The 19,106-nt window shown below is 42.5% G+C and overlaps 2 protein-coding genes across 8 annotated transcripts in view; one reads left to right on the forward strand and one right to left on the reverse strand.

Moving 5' to 3' along the window:
• PLG (plasminogen) overlaps window positions 1-1,627 on the forward strand; it is a 45,127-nt gene extending 43,500 nt beyond the window's left edge. For 5 of the 6 annotated variants that reach the window (XM_060167486.1, XM_060167488.1, XM_060167484.1 and 2 more), the window contains 2 exons: window positions 519-664; window positions 1,316-1,627. In XM_060167486.1, the coding sequence (XP_060023469.1) occupies window positions 519-664; window positions 1,316-1,477 (308 nt within the window). In that variant the 3' untranslated portion in view covers window positions 1,478-1,627. The remainder of the gene's footprint in view (window positions 1-518; window positions 665-1,315) is intronic. The other variant, XM_060167489.1, reaches the window with a different exon arrangement.
• Window positions 1,628-2,488: 861 nt separating this feature from the next.
• The window catches only part of SLC22A3 (solute carrier family 22 member 3), an 88,479-nt gene continuing 71,861 nt past the window's right edge, over window positions 2,489-19,106 (reverse strand). Inside the window, exons 8-11 of one of the 2 annotated variants that reach the window (XM_060167657.1) lie at window positions 12,084-12,192; window positions 11,225-11,337; window positions 7,891-7,990; window positions 2,489-3,931 (exon numbers count right to left, since the gene is read on the reverse strand). In XM_060167657.1, the coding sequence (XP_060023640.1) occupies window positions 3,841-3,931; window positions 7,891-7,990; window positions 11,225-11,337; window positions 12,084-12,192 (413 nt within the window). In that variant the 3' untranslated portion in view covers window positions 2,489-3,840. The remainder of the gene's footprint in view (window positions 3,932-7,890; window positions 7,991-11,224; window positions 11,338-12,083; window positions 12,193-19,106) is intronic. The other variant, XM_060167658.1, reaches the window with a different exon arrangement.

Raw genomic sequence — 19,106 nt, forward strand, 5'->3', positions numbered from 1 at the left:
AAAAGGAAATCCCGAACCCATTCATCAGTCACTCCCAACTAAAATATTAATTATACAGATTGTAGGTTTATGAAAGTCTTTATGATATAACTTTGTGTGGAAAAAAATGTGCACTATGATATAAGTAGCAAAAGGAGCATATAAAAATCCTAGAAGGGAATATATGAAAACAGTAGCACTACTATTTCTCAATCTCTCTTTATACATTAAAAGTAAATTTCTTTATAGCTAAAAAAAAAAACCAAAAAATAACAACACAAACCAACCTCAAAATCCCATAAAGAAGCCCAGGTTAATTAAGTCTAGGTCTTGGGAACATGAAATCTTACATAATGTTTATACTTTCAAGGGTCAAAAAGAAAAAAGAAAGAGTTCTACTAGTACCGGGAACTGACTTCTTGTTTTATCCAACCTCACGATGAACATGAGATCTATCATTGCTGCTCTGTTGTTCTGGAAGCTTCCTTGCGGACACGTTTTCGATCCAGTCACCATGTGTTTCATCTTTTTAAACACAGGCACTTACGGAGCTGGCTTGCTCAAGGAAGCCCGGCTGCCTGTGATTGAAAACAAGGTGTGCAATCGCTATGAGTATCTGAATGGGAGAGTCAAACCCACCGAGCTGTGTGCGGGGCATCTGACTGGAGGTGCTGACAGCTGCCAGGTAACAAAAGACTAAAGAGATCAAAGTTCATCTTGTGTTGGCCTGTTTTGGCCCCTTAGACATTTCAGCCCCAAAGCAGCAAATTCGAGAAGGATTTGTCAGTCGAAGGCCACAGTCTAAATGTTGCCCAGAAACCTTTTAAGTGTGTCTCTGAAGGCTGATTCAGGTCATCTAGGGTGATTTCTTCGGCCTTGAGTTCCACACTGGTTGTAAGGGAATAGTTAAGCACCATCACGGCAACAGCCCCTACGCCTCTGGGAGGGGGATCTTGGGTGGGACTCGGGACGTGGCCTTTCTAGTAGGAAAGGGAGGTTGGTATAAGACAAAGACCCTCCCACACCTCCTTTAAGATTGTTCTTGGGGTTACCCTCCCTAAGAGAAACCCCAAGGCTTGAAGGGATGAATACAGTTTTCACAAGGGATTTCTTTTCCCCCCGGGAAACACTAAATGGTACGGTTTCGTTAAACGTACATTGCCTAGTACTGAAGCACAGCAGATGTTCCAATAATATGTTACTAAGTTCCTTTCTGGTTGGAAAGGGATGTTCAAATACTGGGAACAACTTACATTTGGGTAATAGAAGGATGACATCCCATACTAAAAGGATGGAAGCTTAATCCTCTCATGGTTTTTTCCCTTCCTCTGTGTAGGGTGACAGTGGAGGGCCTCTGGTTTGCTTTGAGAAGGACAAATACATTTTACAAGGAGTCACTTCATGGGGTCTTGGCTGTGCACGCCCCAATAAGCCTGGTGTGTATGTTCGTGTTTCAAAGTTTGTCACTTGGATTGAAGAAACAATGAGAAAGAATTAATTAGATGGGAGGCAGAGTGAAGCATCAGCAGATCTGAAGCTGGAACCTGGGTAGGGAATTCAGCGTACTCAAAACTAATTGACAGTAATCAAACTAAGTTTGACACTGTACTTAGCTACCAGCTACTGCCAACCGCAACATTTGTTTGTATTGCTGTGGATAACTTGTTCCTGTCCATGGACTGCTGGATTCTGTAATAATGAGGCAATACAGCTATGACATTTGTTGAAAATAAACTCTGTACTTCCTTTGACTTAATTTTTTGATTTTCACTGTTTTCATGCTCTTCGTTCATCCTACCAATTGTAAATGGTGTAACTCTTACAGACCTGAGTGATTTCGTTCCCTCTCATGAGGAAGAGAGGAACGAGAAGCCTGTAAGATGAATATAGAAGCCCTAGTAAGTCACCTATATATTTACCTTGTCACACATCTTTAATGTCTTTATTTTTGGCACTGGGATGAATGTTTTCAAAGCTGCAGCATATATGGGGAATCATGAGCGCAAATTCTGTTCTTGGGAATGAAATCTGTTACTGACAACTTGACTCTAGCCCAGCACAGGAGACCCTGGGCAGACAGCTGTATTCTGAGAAGTAAACCGGGCAATGGAAGTGTCGTAACACAAGACCAGCTAAGAGTCTGAATGGTATTCTGGGTCACATATGAGTCTAGGAATGGTGCCAAGAGCCTGGAAAGGAGCAACGAACATATACTGAAGGTGGACTATTTAATTTCCATCAGTAATTGGCTGCCTGGATATGTAGTATACTTTGTCACATGGGAAGAGTGTTTTACAGTGACTCACGTTCAGAAAGAAGAGAAAGGATGCCAATTGATTTTTCTTGACAATTTACATTTTTTTATTGTTATCAGAACCCAAATGTCAACTCAAAATACAATTCCAAGGTGATAGTATCAAGAAGCAACAGTCATCTCACAGCAAAGAGAAAAATGCAAAAGAAACAAAAATGCAAGGGTGTATGAATAAAGGGTAAGTGCAGCATTACACCCTTAAAGAACTGTGTTTATTTCATTGAAAAATAAAGTATTCATATTCAATTCTGATGTGCTTTAAGGATTAAAACCTTATTTTACAATTAGCACGTACACCGTACATATCGTCACACGTTCACATAGAAACTTTCTTCCTCACTGGCAAGGTTTCCCTTTGGCTCCCATTTTACCTGTCCACCCAAAATAATTCATTAAACAATTCTGCATAAGATACATACTGAACCTGAAAATATAACAAATGTGACATAGAAAGCAGGACATCATAAAGACAGCATATTTGTATTTAAACTCCACATTTCAAAAAGTCTCAGTAACAAAAAAGAAAGATCAAATCCCTTATTAGTACCTGTAAAGTCATGTACAATATAAACTTCTGCTAATTCTTTTAAGCATGGATATAACTGACCTTTCTTTCAAACTAAAATGTAAGCTTCTTCCCAAGACAAGTCAAAAGTGTCAAGATTGAATGAGATTTGTCCATAGTTTTCACTCTTGACCATGGGCATCATCATAGAGCTGAACTCACACATATAAGATAAATATCCCTGTATGATTAAAATCTGAAGACCCATGAAGTCATAGTCCATGGGTTTCACCAGTAAAACACTGAATATGTGGCTCTAGGCGTCCACTAAAGGAGGACCGCAGTTATCCTGAATCATCTCAGGACCAATCTGATTTTATAAATAATAGAGCCAAATCCTTGAATTGTCCAGCAGATTTGTTCTTATTTCTGGAACAAGGCCTAAAAGTGCCTGCAACCCTAAATGCTCCAGGAGCTTAAGGCGCTCAAGGTGAGAAGAGAAAGCAAAGGCTCAGAGCCAGGTGGCCCGAGGTCCTTAGATTCAGTCTCCGCATTAACAAGATTCCCACATCTTCATCTTCCCTGGAATCATCAGAACCCTCAGTTCAGAGCCTCCATGTCTTGATTAGATTTGATGAGCCCATTTCTGTACACTTGCCCCAGATCCTTGGTTTGCACATCTTGCATTCCTGATGGAACCGTCACTGAGAACTGGGTGGGGCTTCTCTTGTCTCTCTGTAACCCAGTGGGTCAGAGACACTGCCCCAGCGTGAGAAAAAACCTCAGGAGGAGCTATGCACACAACGGGCTCTTGGCTAAACCGGTCACATATTACATGTTCCCAGAAACTTTGACAGCACGATGAGTCTTGATTCATCCGACATTGTATAAAAATACTCTGGATAGTCTGAATGTCTATGTAAAGTATTAAAAACACTTGGAGCTGCACAGCTGAAGTGGACACACACACGTCTCTGCAAGGCACGTCGGTTCCTTGGGGGACCAGCCTGAATAGCTCTTTCCTTGCATCTTTGGCAGGGGCTCAAAGGTGAGAGCTCAAAACTTGAGTTTTCTTTTTTCTGCCACATTTATAGGAATGTGGACTAACAAAACAAAGGAGACAAGAGAAAGTCCTTATAAAAGATTACACAACTAGTGAGAAGGAAGTCTTTTTGTTATTACTCAATTTCATAGTTGGTTTTGATCGAATACACTCATGCGTAACTGCTCATAAAAACCCAACTCAAAGGGAACAAAATTAACTGTCTCCAAGTCATTTTTGGCCTGCCCTCAATCCCTAGGCAGGGGTTAATTAGCATTATAGCACATATAAATTCTTTATGAATTTCTACTCTGTAACAGATGGTTTGGAAATGAGCTGCTGATGTGAACAAAAGAAAGCAGAAATGAGAAAATGACTAAGTGCTGTTGTAGAAGGGAAAATGCTAACAGGTTTCCATAACTTGGGGCTAAGTAGTTTTTGTTCCTGAGTAAGTGATTATAGAATGCAATCAATGTGCTTAACTTGTAAAACCATAGATCAGGCTTTTATTAGACGTTTTTTCAAGGGTAGGGACCAGGCATAATTAATTAATTTACCCAATTTTTTAATTATGAAAATTTACAAACAGAAAAAAATTCATGTAAGTTGAATTTTTGTTGGTCAAATTCTTCCTGTGTATGTACTGCTTGCATATTAATTTTCCCTGCACACCATTGAGATGGCCTTCTCACCTCCAAAACTCCATCTCTTCCAATTGTTTAATTCTATTTTTAATATGATTGAATTGGCAAAAGAGTCTTGATCTCAAGTCACTCCCCCTTCCTCCACTTTTTCCTGATGAGTTTGAAAATCTGACTTCTGACTGGTTTGGGGATCAAGAATGAGTCTATCACGCTCACTATAAATGAGCAGCAGCAAATGGAGTCGAGTCAAAAAGAAGAATGCAGTCCCTGTCACTGGAGGGTTGGCACAGAGGGCATTCACAAGAGAGGGCAGCAGATGTGCAGGAAAAGAACTCTGCACCACTGAGTTAGATGTCTTAAAACTCCAATGACACATTCCCAGGCTTGTGCCACCAACAGTCAGCACTGAACTTCTTACTTTTGACCCTATAATCCTGGCCGGGATGCTCTCCTGCGTACCCCAGCCCTGAACAGATCCTGCAGGGCACATCAGCCCATGAGAAGTTGCCCTTAAAGTTTGGATATCTTATTTGAAGATAATCCTATTTCCTTTCTCACCATTTCCCCTGCTTTATCTAACCTTAAATAGTCTTCTTTCCTTTGGTCTGTTAGCATGACTGCAATTGGGGTGACAGGGTTGGACACCGCCCACCCTGATCTGGCCCCCATACGCTCATACAAACCAAATAATTGTCTGTGATGACACAGCTAGCAGCATGTTTATCCTTTCTGGATGATGCAAGTCTTTCCATGATGTAACACCCAAGAGGACAGTTTTGATACCTTTTATAAATTTCTTTTTTAAAAAAATATTTATTTATTTATTTATGGCTGTGTCGGGTCTTAGTTGCAGCACTCGGGATCTTTCATTGTGGCACGCGGGCTTCTCTCTAGTTGTGGCACGGGGGCTCAGTAGTTGTGGCGTGTGGGCTTAGTTTCCTCGTGGCACGTGGGATCTTAGTTCCCCAACCAGGGATCGAGCACGAGTCCCCTGCATTGGAAGGCAGATTCATAACTACTGGACCACCAGGGAAGTCCCCCCTTTTATAAATTTCTTAACTTAATTTTGGTTTATAAAACGGCAATGTCTTAAAGAGAATCTCCCACCACACCTCAGACTTCACGTAGCATTGTTTTACGGTAAAACATAGGTAGAGCTTTGGTTGAGGAATAAGCCATTACCTATCAGTTTACTTACAAACAAGCACAAGAATCTGATTGGGTTACTTCATGGGACGAATGTCCACCTGTGCTCTGATTGGCCAGTCCTGTTAGAAGTCAGCTGGTGGTTTGGTTTTGAGTACACTGATAAGCCTTTCTTAGGAAAGTTCTGAGATGATTCGTCAATCTTATTTTTCAAAATAGCATCAAGAAATAGGACTATGAAATCACTGTATAGGTTTTAAAGGTCTGGTTGAAATACTTCTGAGCGATGGTTGCCTATCTCTGGGGAGGGGGATGGGACCTCATTAAAAGAGGATATGAAGAGAGAAATTTCCAATACTACCAGGGGATTCTTGCTATTAAAACACTCATAATCAAGTAGGATACAGCATAAGATAATAAAACTACTCAAAACAACAGTCACACCTGTACACTGGACAATATCAATCCCAGTACTAGCATGTAGAAGTTGTGAAGTCTCTCTGAGCATAGATTTCCTAGTATACAAAAAAGTAAGGATAAGAACTTGTATTGCACACTATCACTTTGAGTATTAAATGAAATGACATATATGAAACCATTGATCACGTATATAAGGACCTAAAAAATGTCAGTTTCTATTCTCTTCCCAGTCTGTCAAGTGAAGAATAAAACTGCCATGAGGTTACTAACATTTCAGTCTTGTCATAAATACTTTTGATACACTTCTTAAAAATTTAGAGATCCATACTCTTAATTTCTAGGTCACTGTTTAGAAGAAGATGGATTTTTATTTTTAAAATTAGCTGTTAGGAGCTTCTCTGGTGGTGCAGTGGTTAAGAATTCGCCTGCCAATGCAGGGGACACAGGTTCGATCCCTGGTCCAGGAACTAAGATCCCACATGCCGTGGAGCAACTAAACCTGTGCACCACAACTACCGAGCCTGCGCTCTAGAGCCCACGAGCCACAACTACTGAGCCTGCGTGCCCACAGCCTGTGCTCCGCAAAAAGAGAAGCCACCACAATGAGAACCCCGTGCACCACAACGAAGAGCAGCCCCGCTCACTACAATTAGAGAAAGCCCGTGCCCAGCAATGAAGACCCAATGCAACCAAAAATAAATTTAAAATAAATAAATAAAATTAGCTGTTAAATTATTTTTTTTTAATTCACAAATGAGGACTTCCCTGGCAGTTCAGTGGTTAAGACTCCACACTTCCAATGCAGGGGACACAGCTTCGATCCCTGGTCAGGGAACTAAGACCCCACATGCCACACGGTGCAGCCAGAAATTTTAAAAAATTAAAAAAAATAAAATTCACAAATGATACAAGACCATGAGTTGTAATTAAAAAAATAAAAAATCGAACAATTCAGAAGTCTATGGGGTATAAAAGTAATGTCCTCCCTTCTACACCCTGCTTCCCGAACGATTTCTATATCCAGAGGGTATATTTTATCATTTTAGATCTTTTCCTATGCATTCTCATATTCATATTCTCTCTTCCTATCTTTTTATTATGGAAGATTTCAGAGAGATTAGAATATGTGTACTGTGGATTTTTCTTGATATAACAAAAACATATTTCATATTCATATGTTGGTTGGATATTAACTTTCCCTGTACACCATTTAGACACCCTTTTCCCAAATTCAGTCTCTTTCTCACTGTCCTTCTCCTATCTTCTTTCTATCTATGTATCACTTATCATTCATCTATCTGTCTATCGATTGAGCTATCATTCTTCTATCCTCATCTGACTAGCATTTATTTTCCCATCTAGTTATAGAGAGGGATTACTCTTGGTTTTATTTTTTAATAAATACTATAACACATTGTTCTGTGACTTTTCACTTTGTAATCCATCTTGAAAATCCTCCATGTCTTTCCATATAGATATATCTCAATTATTTTATAGATATATTATCATTTTCACCATCGGTTGCCTATCGATGCACATTTAAATTATTTCTACTTTGTCCAATCATCAGTCTCTTTCCTTTAGATTCCTTCTGAGTTTTAACACCTTATTTGGAAATGTTTCCCTCTTCATAACCACATTTAAAAAATAAAACGTATTCTTTTACAGATTTGCTTTACATTAACCTTTTAAATCTACTTTGAACTTTTTGCTTAAGATGTAAGATAGGGATTTAATATTATATTTTCCCCCCTGGATGTTCGATTTTCTTAGCACCGTCCTTTCCCAGCGGGTTTGAAATGCTGCTTTTAATTAGGATGTGCTGCATTTTGTACCGTACCTGCCAAGTTTTTCTACATCATCCACTGTTTCTGGCAGGGCGATGCCCTTGGTTTCAGGCAGAAGCATCACAAGAGCACCGCAGACAGATGCCAGGATACCTGTGGAACAGGAGAAAGGCGTTACGGTACCGGGAGCGCACAGCGCCCCCTCATGGCCCCCTGCTCAGTCTGGAAGCCGCTGTGCTCACTACCTGGGCTCATCCTGCCCCACAGCAGCCCTCTGGTCACCCTGCCCAGCGTTCCTCTGTCATGATTTCACAGGTTCTCAGCCCTCCTCAAACTCTAGACAGTTCCATCGCTCCTGTGCTCTTGGCATCCATCCATTCATTCACTCGTTTCACAATTTACTGAGGACCTACCAAGTGCCAAACACTCTGAGAAGCCCTCACCTCCTACTTCACAGGGAACATAGAAGCCACCAGTGAGGAGTCCCTCAGCCTCCTTTCACTGCACCCTGCCCCTCCCCTTCCTGCTTCCATCATGTGACACCCAAGACTTGTGCCCACATCTGCCCGAGAGCATCTCCTGGCGTCTTTGTGGGCTCCGCGCTGTAGTGATTCATCTTCTCCCTCCAGCACCTTTAACCCATCAGTGGTCGCCTTGAAACATTCAAATCTCTCCTCTTTAAAGAGCCTTCTATCAACCTCACCATCCTCCCTTCTTCCGTTCTTTAGAACCGCAATTCTTGAAACACCATCCTCTCCTATTTTCTACACATCTTCATATCCCAGCGCTGTGCTGGTAAATGTCTAACAACCAGCTCTCCAGAAAATAAAGTCCTGATGTGCAGCAGCATTTCCCTGTTTCCGTGGTGTAAATACGCCCATCGTGGATGCGAGCGATTCAAACCAGCAGTGTGACGTCGCGAGTGAGGCTCTGGGGAGATGGGCGGCAGCATCTCCACCATGGACTACGGTGGACGCACCAGCCTCGGGGACAGATGCAGTAGAACTCAATGAATCAGGAACCGATGAGGTGTGTGTATTTATTACCTCTGTTTTTAATCTATTTTATATATTCCATTTTTAATGATGGATGTGTTTAAACTGGCTCAAAAATTCTTGAAAACTTGACAGTTGACCTTGGCGGACCAGAGTCACCTCCCACCTCCACCTGCCCTAATCCGGCTCTGCTCCATGTCCCCTCTGGCTTTGCTCCAGCCAGGTCGCCAGTTGCTGCCACCACCAGGTGCAGTGGCCCTGCTTCTCGTCTTTGCTGCCTGGCCTCGTGGCAGCTCTGGCGGCTGGTGACCTCACCCGCTGTCCCCTGGCTTCCCTGCCCCACGCTCCCGGTTTCCCTCCTGCCCCTCTTGCATCCCTTCTCATCCCCTGGCTGGTTCCTCTCCCTCTGCTTATGCTGGATGCTCTGTCGTTCCTCAGGGCTCCGTCCTGGGCCCCCTTCTTTCCTCTCACTCTGTCCTGTTCCCTGTAGACGGGGTTTCGGTCACTCCCATGGTTTCAGTGGTTATCTACATCCAGATGGCTTCCAAACCTTCATCACAGGGCCACACTTTGCTCCCGACTCAGCTCATCAAACCTACTGGCCTCTCACCATTTCAACTTGGATTTCTTAGAGGCACCTCATGCTACAAACAGCCCCAACAGTATCCCTCCGCGTCCTCCTGCAGACGGGCACCTCTGACATTCACTAAACTAGGGCTGGCCCCGCCACCTACGGTGCTGCCAGCCCGGAGGCCGGCTGCCAGCTCCCTGGTCCCTCTGGCCCTCGTCCCTTCAATCACCCCCTTTAGCCAATTCAACCTCCAATATGTTTTTGTGGATCCTTCCACTCCTCAACATTCTCAGTGCCATCACCCTAGACCCAGTCCTTATGAAATCTCTTACCTGATTACACCAACATTCTTTGAATCGTCTCACCGATAGCATTGTCCCCCTCTAACTCATAGGCATACCTGCCATCAGAGTCATGTCTCTAAAATGCAAACCTGACACTGTTAACCCCGGCTTGAAACTCTGCTCTTTGGGTAAAGAGCAGACCCTTTGCACATCAGAGAAGACCCTCCATGGTCCGGCCCCAGCTCACCTCCCCAGCTTCATCTCTCTTCAGGCCCCAACTTACACACTGCACTCTGTCCTCTTACTCTAGGCCTTCCCACTGCCTAGAGCACCAGCCCACACCTCTCACGTGCATAATTCCTATTCAACCTCCATGCGGCCCCCTTCCTCCCTGACTCCACGGGGCTGGTGCTCCCTGTGATGTGCTCTCATGGCGCCCTTATTTATCACACTCCCCTGTGACTGTTTGGAAAGGCGGCTCCCTCCCCAGCCAGACTCTGCGAAGCAAGGGCCTGCCCTGCGGCACCAGCGCCCAGCTCCGCCGGCCGGGCTCACAGGCAAGCCCCGAACCTCGACGGCCTGGGCTGTCAGGCAGCTCTGTCCTGGTTGCACAGTGGCCTCTCTTTGCTTTTTCATGCTGGCCCAGAATCAATGCTGAACTTGTTTATCAGATCCCGTGAAAGAGTTTGAAATGATCTTTTATGGAATCACTGGTGTCAGTTGATTAGAAGCCGACTTTATGGTCCCTAGCACAGCTGAAGGACTCCTGCATTCCTCCGGATGTATGCCCTCGCGGATGCAATGTTTTCATTGGAGCTTAAACTGCGCAGCAATGGGTAAAAAACCTCTACCGGGAGTAAGGAAGTGGAGGTGGAGGAAAGGTAGGTGAGCAAGGGGCAGCCGGCATCCTCTCTTGCTGAGGAGGGTATGAGATCTGGGCAGAAACAGCACTGGAGATGCACTGGACTGAATTACCCTAAGGGCCCTCCCTATGCTATGGTTCTATCCCTTCATGAGTTTCATGAAGATTGAAGGTCGGAAGGAGGGTATGAACCTGAGGGGCATCAAAGAGGTTATGGTACGTGTCTACAAGGGCTTCTGTGTCTCTGATCTTTCGGCATGGCGTGCTTAGCATAAAGCACATGCAGATACAACACTGAGAGGCGTGGAGCGCTTAACAATACAATTCGTTTAGGCTTGTTTTCAAACATACAGAAGGTCCTATTATTTGGTCCTATTTGGAGAATTATCGGTTATGTTCCACAATATTATAAAAGAGTTTCATAATATTTGATTTTAACTCAGAACCTCAACGAAGAAAGCTAAACTGAACACTTTTTTATAGCAACCCTTAATGTAAAGTAAATTTAAATGGTTTAGGGTCCACATTTCATTGTGCTTCCTCAAAACGGAAACAGCTGTTATAAAAAGAGCAAATGGTTAAAATTGATACCCAGCCTGATGATCATTTTAGGTTCTATTAACGTGAAAATGTGGATGAGAGCATTTAAGAATAGGATATAAAGGGAGAACTTACCAAAGATGATGAGAGGTAGTTCTAGCCAAACGGCCGCTAAGCGGAAGAGCAGAAACGGGGCTATGATCCCCCCAAAGTCACATAAACCCGAACAGAGTGAAACTCCAAAGTTCCTGCAGAACAAAAACATTGTTTTAAACAAAAAGTATTTAAATAAGTTCAAGATACGTAACATTTTCTGATATCTAAGTAACAGAGAAATTGTAACCATATTTCCCACTTCTCTAGCTTTTAACTTTGAAACTTTCTCCTCTCTCATACCCTAAGCACATCATTTCCAACCTGCACCAGTTCCCATCTGGCTAAAAGCTGAGTCACAGTGAGGCTAGTTGGAGGCGGGGGCGGGTCTGCAGTATTGGTGGAAATCCATCTTCCATCAGCGGCTCACTACCCAGCCTGCTCTGTGGCGCTTATGTGTCTCCCTGGCACCCCAGACTGGCAGTAAGGTGTGCTCAGGAATATTCCCCCAAGAAAGGAGGCCCACCTGCACTAGCTATGCACATTGTTTCATCTTGTCCTTCAATAACCGGCTGTGGAGTGTGGTCAGAACAGAGGCTGTAGCCTTTACACAGAGCGCTGCTGATGAAGGAAGATGTAACCCATGACGCAAGCACGCTACCCAGATTTTCTGATTTCAGGTCTAGTGCCTTTCCACAAACCCCCAACTGTGTATGAAGACATTGATGGTAATAATGCAAAAAGAAGCTACAACTCAAAACTTAGCTTTTCCATGGGCTGAATCCAGCCCAGGCTAATAGGTCGCCAAGCTAAGAAAACTATTTCATAGTTTTTAAGTCAACTTCAAACATGCGGCTGCAGAATTACTTAGGAGAAACCACGATACGGATGTTGGAATTACCGTAATGTTGTTGGGTACAATTCTGAATTCACCAAATAAACAATTTCAAAGGCCATGGTTATGCCTAATCTTCCCAGGGTAGCAACAATGGTCCTCAACCAGGGTATTCCTGCAAAAACAGAAAATTTGGAAGGGTCTGCTTTCAATACAATTTTACAAAACAACAAAGGGCATTTGCTTAGTGTTCTCCCGGCCGTAAATCTGCTAATTTTAAGTGCAAATGATAGATACCTCCTAATATTGTAGCCCAAATTCAACAACAACAGCAACTGGGAGGACAGCTAGTATTTAGTGCACCAGCTGCCTTCCTGAGCAGGGTTGGGTTACAGAAATACAAGTCAAGGCGTTTGTTGAGAAGCCACTACCTTGAGAACAACGTTCCAAGCAGTGCTTTCCTAGAGGGCCTGAGCACACTGGCCTTCTGTCTGGAAGGTAGTCTTTGCCTGTGCCCTTGAAAACCATCACAGCAGTCTGACGCCCATTTGTCCTCTTTCTGTTCATACCCCTTAGTGATGACACACAGAATCACTGTTCCCAACAGACCAGGAAAAATCTGGACCTGAAACTGACTTTGGTTTCTAAAGCGCAGCACGGCTTCGAGAACTGAGATCTCCGGGAGGAGACATCTCTGCCGTGCGTCATCACCAGGGCGTATGTCTTTCCTTATTTCCCTCATCCCAGGTCTTTCTACTTTGCCTATGAAATCATCCAGAAGGAGCCAGATTCTTTAATACTGATTTGTTCATTCATTTAAAAATGAACTGTTTTAGGGCTGCTTTGGTTACATGAGGAAACACTCCTTTCCTCCATAGTAACTAGTGGGAAATGCCAAATGTTCTCTACTAAATATTTTCTTTCTTTTGTGCTTTAAGGGAAGAAGGCATAAACCATTTTTGCTCTAAAAAGTCAGTGCTCTAAATTTCTTAAAAGTTATGCAGTTGATGCAATCCTTTTTTTTTAAATTGAAGTATAGTTGGTTTACAATGTTGTGTTAGTTTCTTCAGTTATACATATATATACATTCTTTTTCATATTCTTTTCCATTATGGTTTATCACAGGATGTTGAATGTAGTTCCCTGTGCTCTACAGTAGGACCTTGTTGTTTATCCATCGTCTATATAATAGTTTGCATCTGCTAACCCCCAAATCCCACTCCATCCCTCCCCCTCCAACATAAGTCTGTTCTCTATGTCTGTGAGTGTGTTTCTGTCTCGTAGATAAGTTTGTTTGTGTTGTATTTTAGATTATACATATAAGTGATATCATATGGTATTTGTCCTTCTCTGTCTAACTTACTTCACTTAGTAGGATAATCTCTAGGTCCATCCATGTTGCTGAAAATGGCCTTACTTCATTCTTTTTTATGGCTGAGTAATATTCCATTGTATGCATATACCACATCTTCTTTATCCATTCATCTGTTGATGGACATGTAGATTGTTTCCACATCTTGACTACTGTGAATAGTGCTGCTATGAACATAGGGGTGCATGTATCTTTTTGAACAAAAGTTTTGTCTGAATATATACCTAGGAGTGGGACTGCAGGAACCTCATACTGTTTTCCATAGTGGCTGCATCAACTTACATTCCCACCAATAGTGTAGGAGGCTTCCCTTTTCTCCACACCTCCTCCAGCATTTGTTATTTGTAGATGTTTTAATGATGGCCTTTCTGACGGGTGTGAGGCGGTATCTCGTTGTATCAATAGTTTTGATTTTATGCCATCCTTTCTTAGTAGACTTGGGTGAGGACATATGACCGCGTGAACAGCAGCTTATCTACTCTCCAAAGCAAAGCCAAGGGCGTTCAGCATATGCCTGACTTCCATCTTTGAAAAGGAAACCTTCTCCCTTTATACTCTATTTATGCTTGCTCAGCACTAAATGGTCCTCTTGTCTTTTAGAATTATCACGCTTTCCCGAATATATAATTTTTTAGTAGAAAAGTAGGCATGAATGAGGAGGACGAGAGAAAGGATGAAGCTCAGTAGATTTATGTGTTTGTTTTTTTTTTTGCTGCACCACACAGCATGCAAGATCTTAGTTCCCTAACCAGGGATCGAACCCGTGCCCCTTGCAGTGGAAACGAGGAGCCCTAACCACTGGACCGCCAGGGAATTCCCCTTCTGTGTGTTCTCTTTAGAGAATATTCAACCAATAAAAAAGCTAAAACTCATTAAATAAAACAGCTGCCTAGGAGGGCAAGCAAAGAAAAAGAGGGTTCCAGAATCAGATCGCTGCTGGGAGGCTCCAGTTCATTATATGTTGATTGCAAACTGGCCGGGGACGTCCTGGTGTCCTTCATGTTCTTCCCAGCTGAGGACACCTGCAGTACTCCCATTAACGTCACACCAGGGACTGAACAACAGCAGAGTCGTGCTGATGCACTGGGCCCGCCATCTGCTCTGGCCCAGTTGTAAACAAGTGTTTCATTTAGCCTTTACTTTTTCATTAAGGCCAGGGAGGGGGACTAGGAAATGCATTCCACCCCCTCCTTCAGCGAGCAGGTGGTGCGGTGCCAGATGCTGGGGAACTTAAGTGGCAACTGCGCTCAGATTCCCTGGGTCCCGGCCTGACCAGGCCACCTCTCGCTGCTCTCAGGCTGCTGAGAAGAACGCTGTTGGCTCCCGTGGAAAGAACCTGATTACCCAGGTTAGGTTCTTAAGCTATAGTTTTTTCTACCGAATCACGACAGCTCTACAAGTGAGTCCCACTGACAACTTCAATGACAATTTAAGTTTATAACTGACTGCGGAAAAACAAACACAAACAAAAACCAAGAAACCAAATTAAAACACACACACACACCCTCCCCCCCTCCATGAGAAATGTATGTGGTTAACTCCATGAGTACAGATAAATAGCTAGTGAATTCAGTAAAACGTTAAGAAAATGCTGTCAGGTTTTCTCAAGGCCCTCAACTCTTTCTAAGAAGTAAAGGCCAGTATCTAACTGCACTGGGACAGAGATTTTGTTGAAATGTGTAACAACAGAGAAGTCCCAAAGGCACTGCACTGCTCCTTTTAACTAAAGGGTAAAATGAAAGCAATTCATAGGAGGTGTAAGTTATGTATAACTATTACGTATGCACATAAAAACTTCTGATTATCCCTGGAATATGCTAAGTTCACCCTGGAGTGGCAACAGACATCTTTCCGGTAGCAATGGCAGAAAACAACAAGTGAAGAATGAGGATTGAAACTGAAACTACCTCCCATGAACTCCTGAGAACACAGAGAAAGAAAGTCCCTCTGATGGGGATTTGGTCAAGCTGGTAGGGATTACTGAGAATAATACCTCAATTTTTGAAGAAAGGATGCAGGATTTTAAACAAACACAATTTTACATCTCCTCTGAATGCACCATCTGCTCTGAGTTCTGAAATAAAATGTAGTGAAAATTCCTAGTAAGTAAGATAAACAGACTTACTTTTTACCTAAAGAGAAAAGTCCAAGACAACTTTTTCATTTCAAAAAGACTTACCCAAACTGTCGAGTTTGCAGCCATCTTGAATAAAGTCAAATTAAAGATGGCAGGTGAGTATGGATTTAGAAAGCTCTTTATTTTTCAGGCTTTAATTAGAGTTAAAAAATTTGGGTCAGAAACAGTGAGTCTTAGATGAGGATACAGCCTGAAAACCTTTCTTTTCCAGAAGTTCATTCTTCAGACCATGAAAAGTATGCTTAGTGGATAGAAAGTTGGTTAAACCGTTTTCTCTGAGATAATTTTAGAGCTGATTCCCCTAGAAGGCTACTCAGTATTCTCTTCAGGGGCAGTCATCCTGGTGATGATGTCAAGAAAGGCTGAGAGGAAAAGTCTTTCTAATGTTAATTCAACAGCCCAAGTAACCAAGTCCCAAAGTTCCCTTAAGTGGAAGTAAGGATGTCAACTCAAGCAAGAAACCTCTGCTAATATTTGGTATTCACACACAGCATTAGGGATTTTTTTTTCAGTGTTCTTTTTTTTTTTTTAACATCTTTATTGGGGTATAATGGCTTTACAATGGTGTGTTAGTTTCTGCTTTATAACAAAGTGAATCAGTTATACATATACATATGTTCCCATATCTCTTCCCTCTTGCATCTCCCAGCATTAGGGATTTGAACTTATTCTTAGCAGTCAATTATGACCAGCGTGTGACTATAAAAGCGGCCGAATCTGCAGAATATACAAATAAAAATGTATCCAGAATAAGAGCAATTCATTTTCAATGTTGCTAAGAACAATTCTAAGGCTTAAATTGGGAAATTCTGTCTACAAAATAAAACGGATCGGACCAAACAGAAAAATCTATTCTTTGCCTTATATTTTCTAATATATGAGAGTGTTCTCTATAAAATAGCTTGATTCTCACCCCCTTAGTTACTTCAATATTGGTTTGGACATATGGTCTTCAATGACTTCTGGGATCATGCTGAATGCAACACACATGAAAGTCATCCCAGTCAGTCTAAGGCCAGAGAAGATCTTCTGGGGAAAGTTACATAATGGAAAGATGGGCCACACTTCAGTCATTAATCTTTCTCTCCACTTTCCTAACTTCATATGCAGTGAATACGTAACTAATATTTGATTCCTCTTCCAGATGCAATGAGAACAGATGACGTTGTCTTAGGGAACTACATTTAAAAATTAAACCTAAAATGAAAAAGTGCCAAAGTAAAACAGAAAGAACAGTGAAGTCTCCAATGTTCCTGATCTGTCACCTTCTACTAAATTGTGCATAATTCCCGAGGACAGAAATTATGTCTGTCTTGTTCACTGCACTACCTCTATTCTTAGTTTACTGGCAGAAATTAATAGACACTAAATAGATGCGCATTGGCCAATAGCTTCCCCAGCTCTTATAATGTGTTAACTCAATGTGGTAGGTTGAATAGTGTTCCCCAAAGTTCATGTCTACCCAGAACCTCAGAATGGGACCTCATTTCAAAATAGGGTCTTTGCAGATATAATGGTTAAGTTAAGGCACAGAGATGCAGAGAAGGTCATGTGAAGATGGAGGCGGAGATTGGAATGATGTCAAGGAATGCCGAGGATGGCTGGCAACCACCAGAAGCTAGGAAGAGGCAGGGAAGGATCCTCACCTAGAGCCTTCAGAGAGAGCATGGCCTGGCCCACACCTGGATTTCAGACTCCCAGGCTCCAGGTGTGTGAGAGAATGAATTTCTGTGTTGTGAGCCACCCAGTTTGTGGTACTTTGTTACAGCGGCGCTAGGAAACTAATACGCTCAAGAAAAATGAGATAAATGTAAACAGTCAGTTGGTTTATCATCAACCATTCCAGTATGACAGGACTTCACATCTTTTTTCCACCCTTCTCTTCTGAAGATGGGCATTTCTGTAATTTTATTTAAATAGGTAGGGTCTATCTGATGTTTTGGGATTTCATAAATCCTTATTTAATTAATAAACTCATCTGTAAATGTCTGACTGTTTCGACTTCCACAGTATTATCAGTTCTTCCCTGATCCGCAGAGGATCCGCAAAGGAAAAGGCAGCTTCTCTTGTGCTGACACAAAGAACTAACAGGGACTCCAGCTCTGCCAGCCACCTCCCACCCCACACCTCCTGAAATGCTGAAATAATAAATCTGCTCTAAAACACGCGTTCCCTGGGAGTTTGAAAGGCTTCCTCTGTCCAGTGCCCGCTGTGTTCTGAGGCAGAGATAACCGGCTTTCCACTAACAGTGTATTTGGAGTCACTGACAACCTCTGTACCATACACCGGTCATCAAACGCCCCCCTCCCCATTTAACTCTGAAACATCTCTGAAATCACTGTCTCCCATTCAGGCCCGACTGCCACGACCTTGATTCCTGCTCTCAGCCTCTCTCCTCCTCATTGCCATTGTCCAAACTGCAACAGCCACTTGGAGGCCACCTGTCCTCCACCTGAAGCTCACAAGACCACGCCCAAGCTCTTGGCTCGGCCTTGGCTGTGAGGCCGTCTCCACTGGTGACAGATGATCCCTCAGCCTCCTTGCCAGGATATTCCTGTGATAACAAAGAACGTTTGGTTCCCGAACCATCAAAGGTGGTGCGTACTTCTGAGAACCATGCTTTCCTTTGTAAAATCACTCCTAGCCTTCCCCCCTGCAGGGCACATCTCTCTTCCTTCTTCATACGTGCCTAGTTTTCACCTCTGGGAAGCTTCTCCTGACTGTCCCCATGGATTCATCACTTCTTGCACCTTTTTGTTCCTATTTCTAAATCTTGTAAATCATTCTATTAGTTCATTTATCACAGTCTGCTGTGAGAGCATTGAAGTGTCTATATTCCTCACTAGGTTGTCAATATTTTGAAGTCAAGACGTGTTTTCCTTCCCTTTGCAACCTCAGTGTTTCACATGGGATTGGCCACGTGGAAGAAATGTGAAACAGGGTCAATGATATCACAAAATTAAGTTGGATAAAGGTGATCAAAAATAAACGACATGAATTCCACTCCTGGGTCTATATCCAAGAAAAAACCAAAAACACTAATTTGAAAGGATACATGTACCCCTATGTTCACAGCAGTGTTTTTACAATAGCCAAGAAGCAACCTAACTGTCCATCAACAGATAAATGGATAAAGATGTGGTATATATATATCTATATATATATACACAATGGAATACTACTCAGCCATAAAAAAGAATGAAATTTTGCCATTTGCAGCAACATGCATGGACTTGGAGGGCATTATACTAAGTGAAATAAGTCAGACAGAGAAAGACAAATACTGTATGATATCACTTATCTGTGGAATCTAAAAAATACAAAAAACTAGTGAACGTAACAAAAAAGAGGCAGACTCACAGATATAGAGAACAAACTAGTGGGTTACCACTGGGGAGAGGAAGCGGGGAGGGGCAACATAGGGGTAGGGGATTAAGAGGTACAAACTACTAGGTATAAAGTAATCTACAAGGATATATTGTACAACACGGGGAATACAGCCAGTATTTTATAATAACTATAAATGGAGTATAACCTTTAAAAATTATGAATCACCATATTGTACACCTGAAACTTATAG

This window comes from Lagenorhynchus albirostris, chromosome 12 (genome assembly GCF_949774975.1).
Source record: "Lagenorhynchus albirostris chromosome 12, mLagAlb1.1, whole genome shotgun sequence".
NCBI lineage: Eukaryota > Metazoa > Chordata > Mammalia > Artiodactyla > Delphinidae > Lagenorhynchus > Lagenorhynchus albirostris.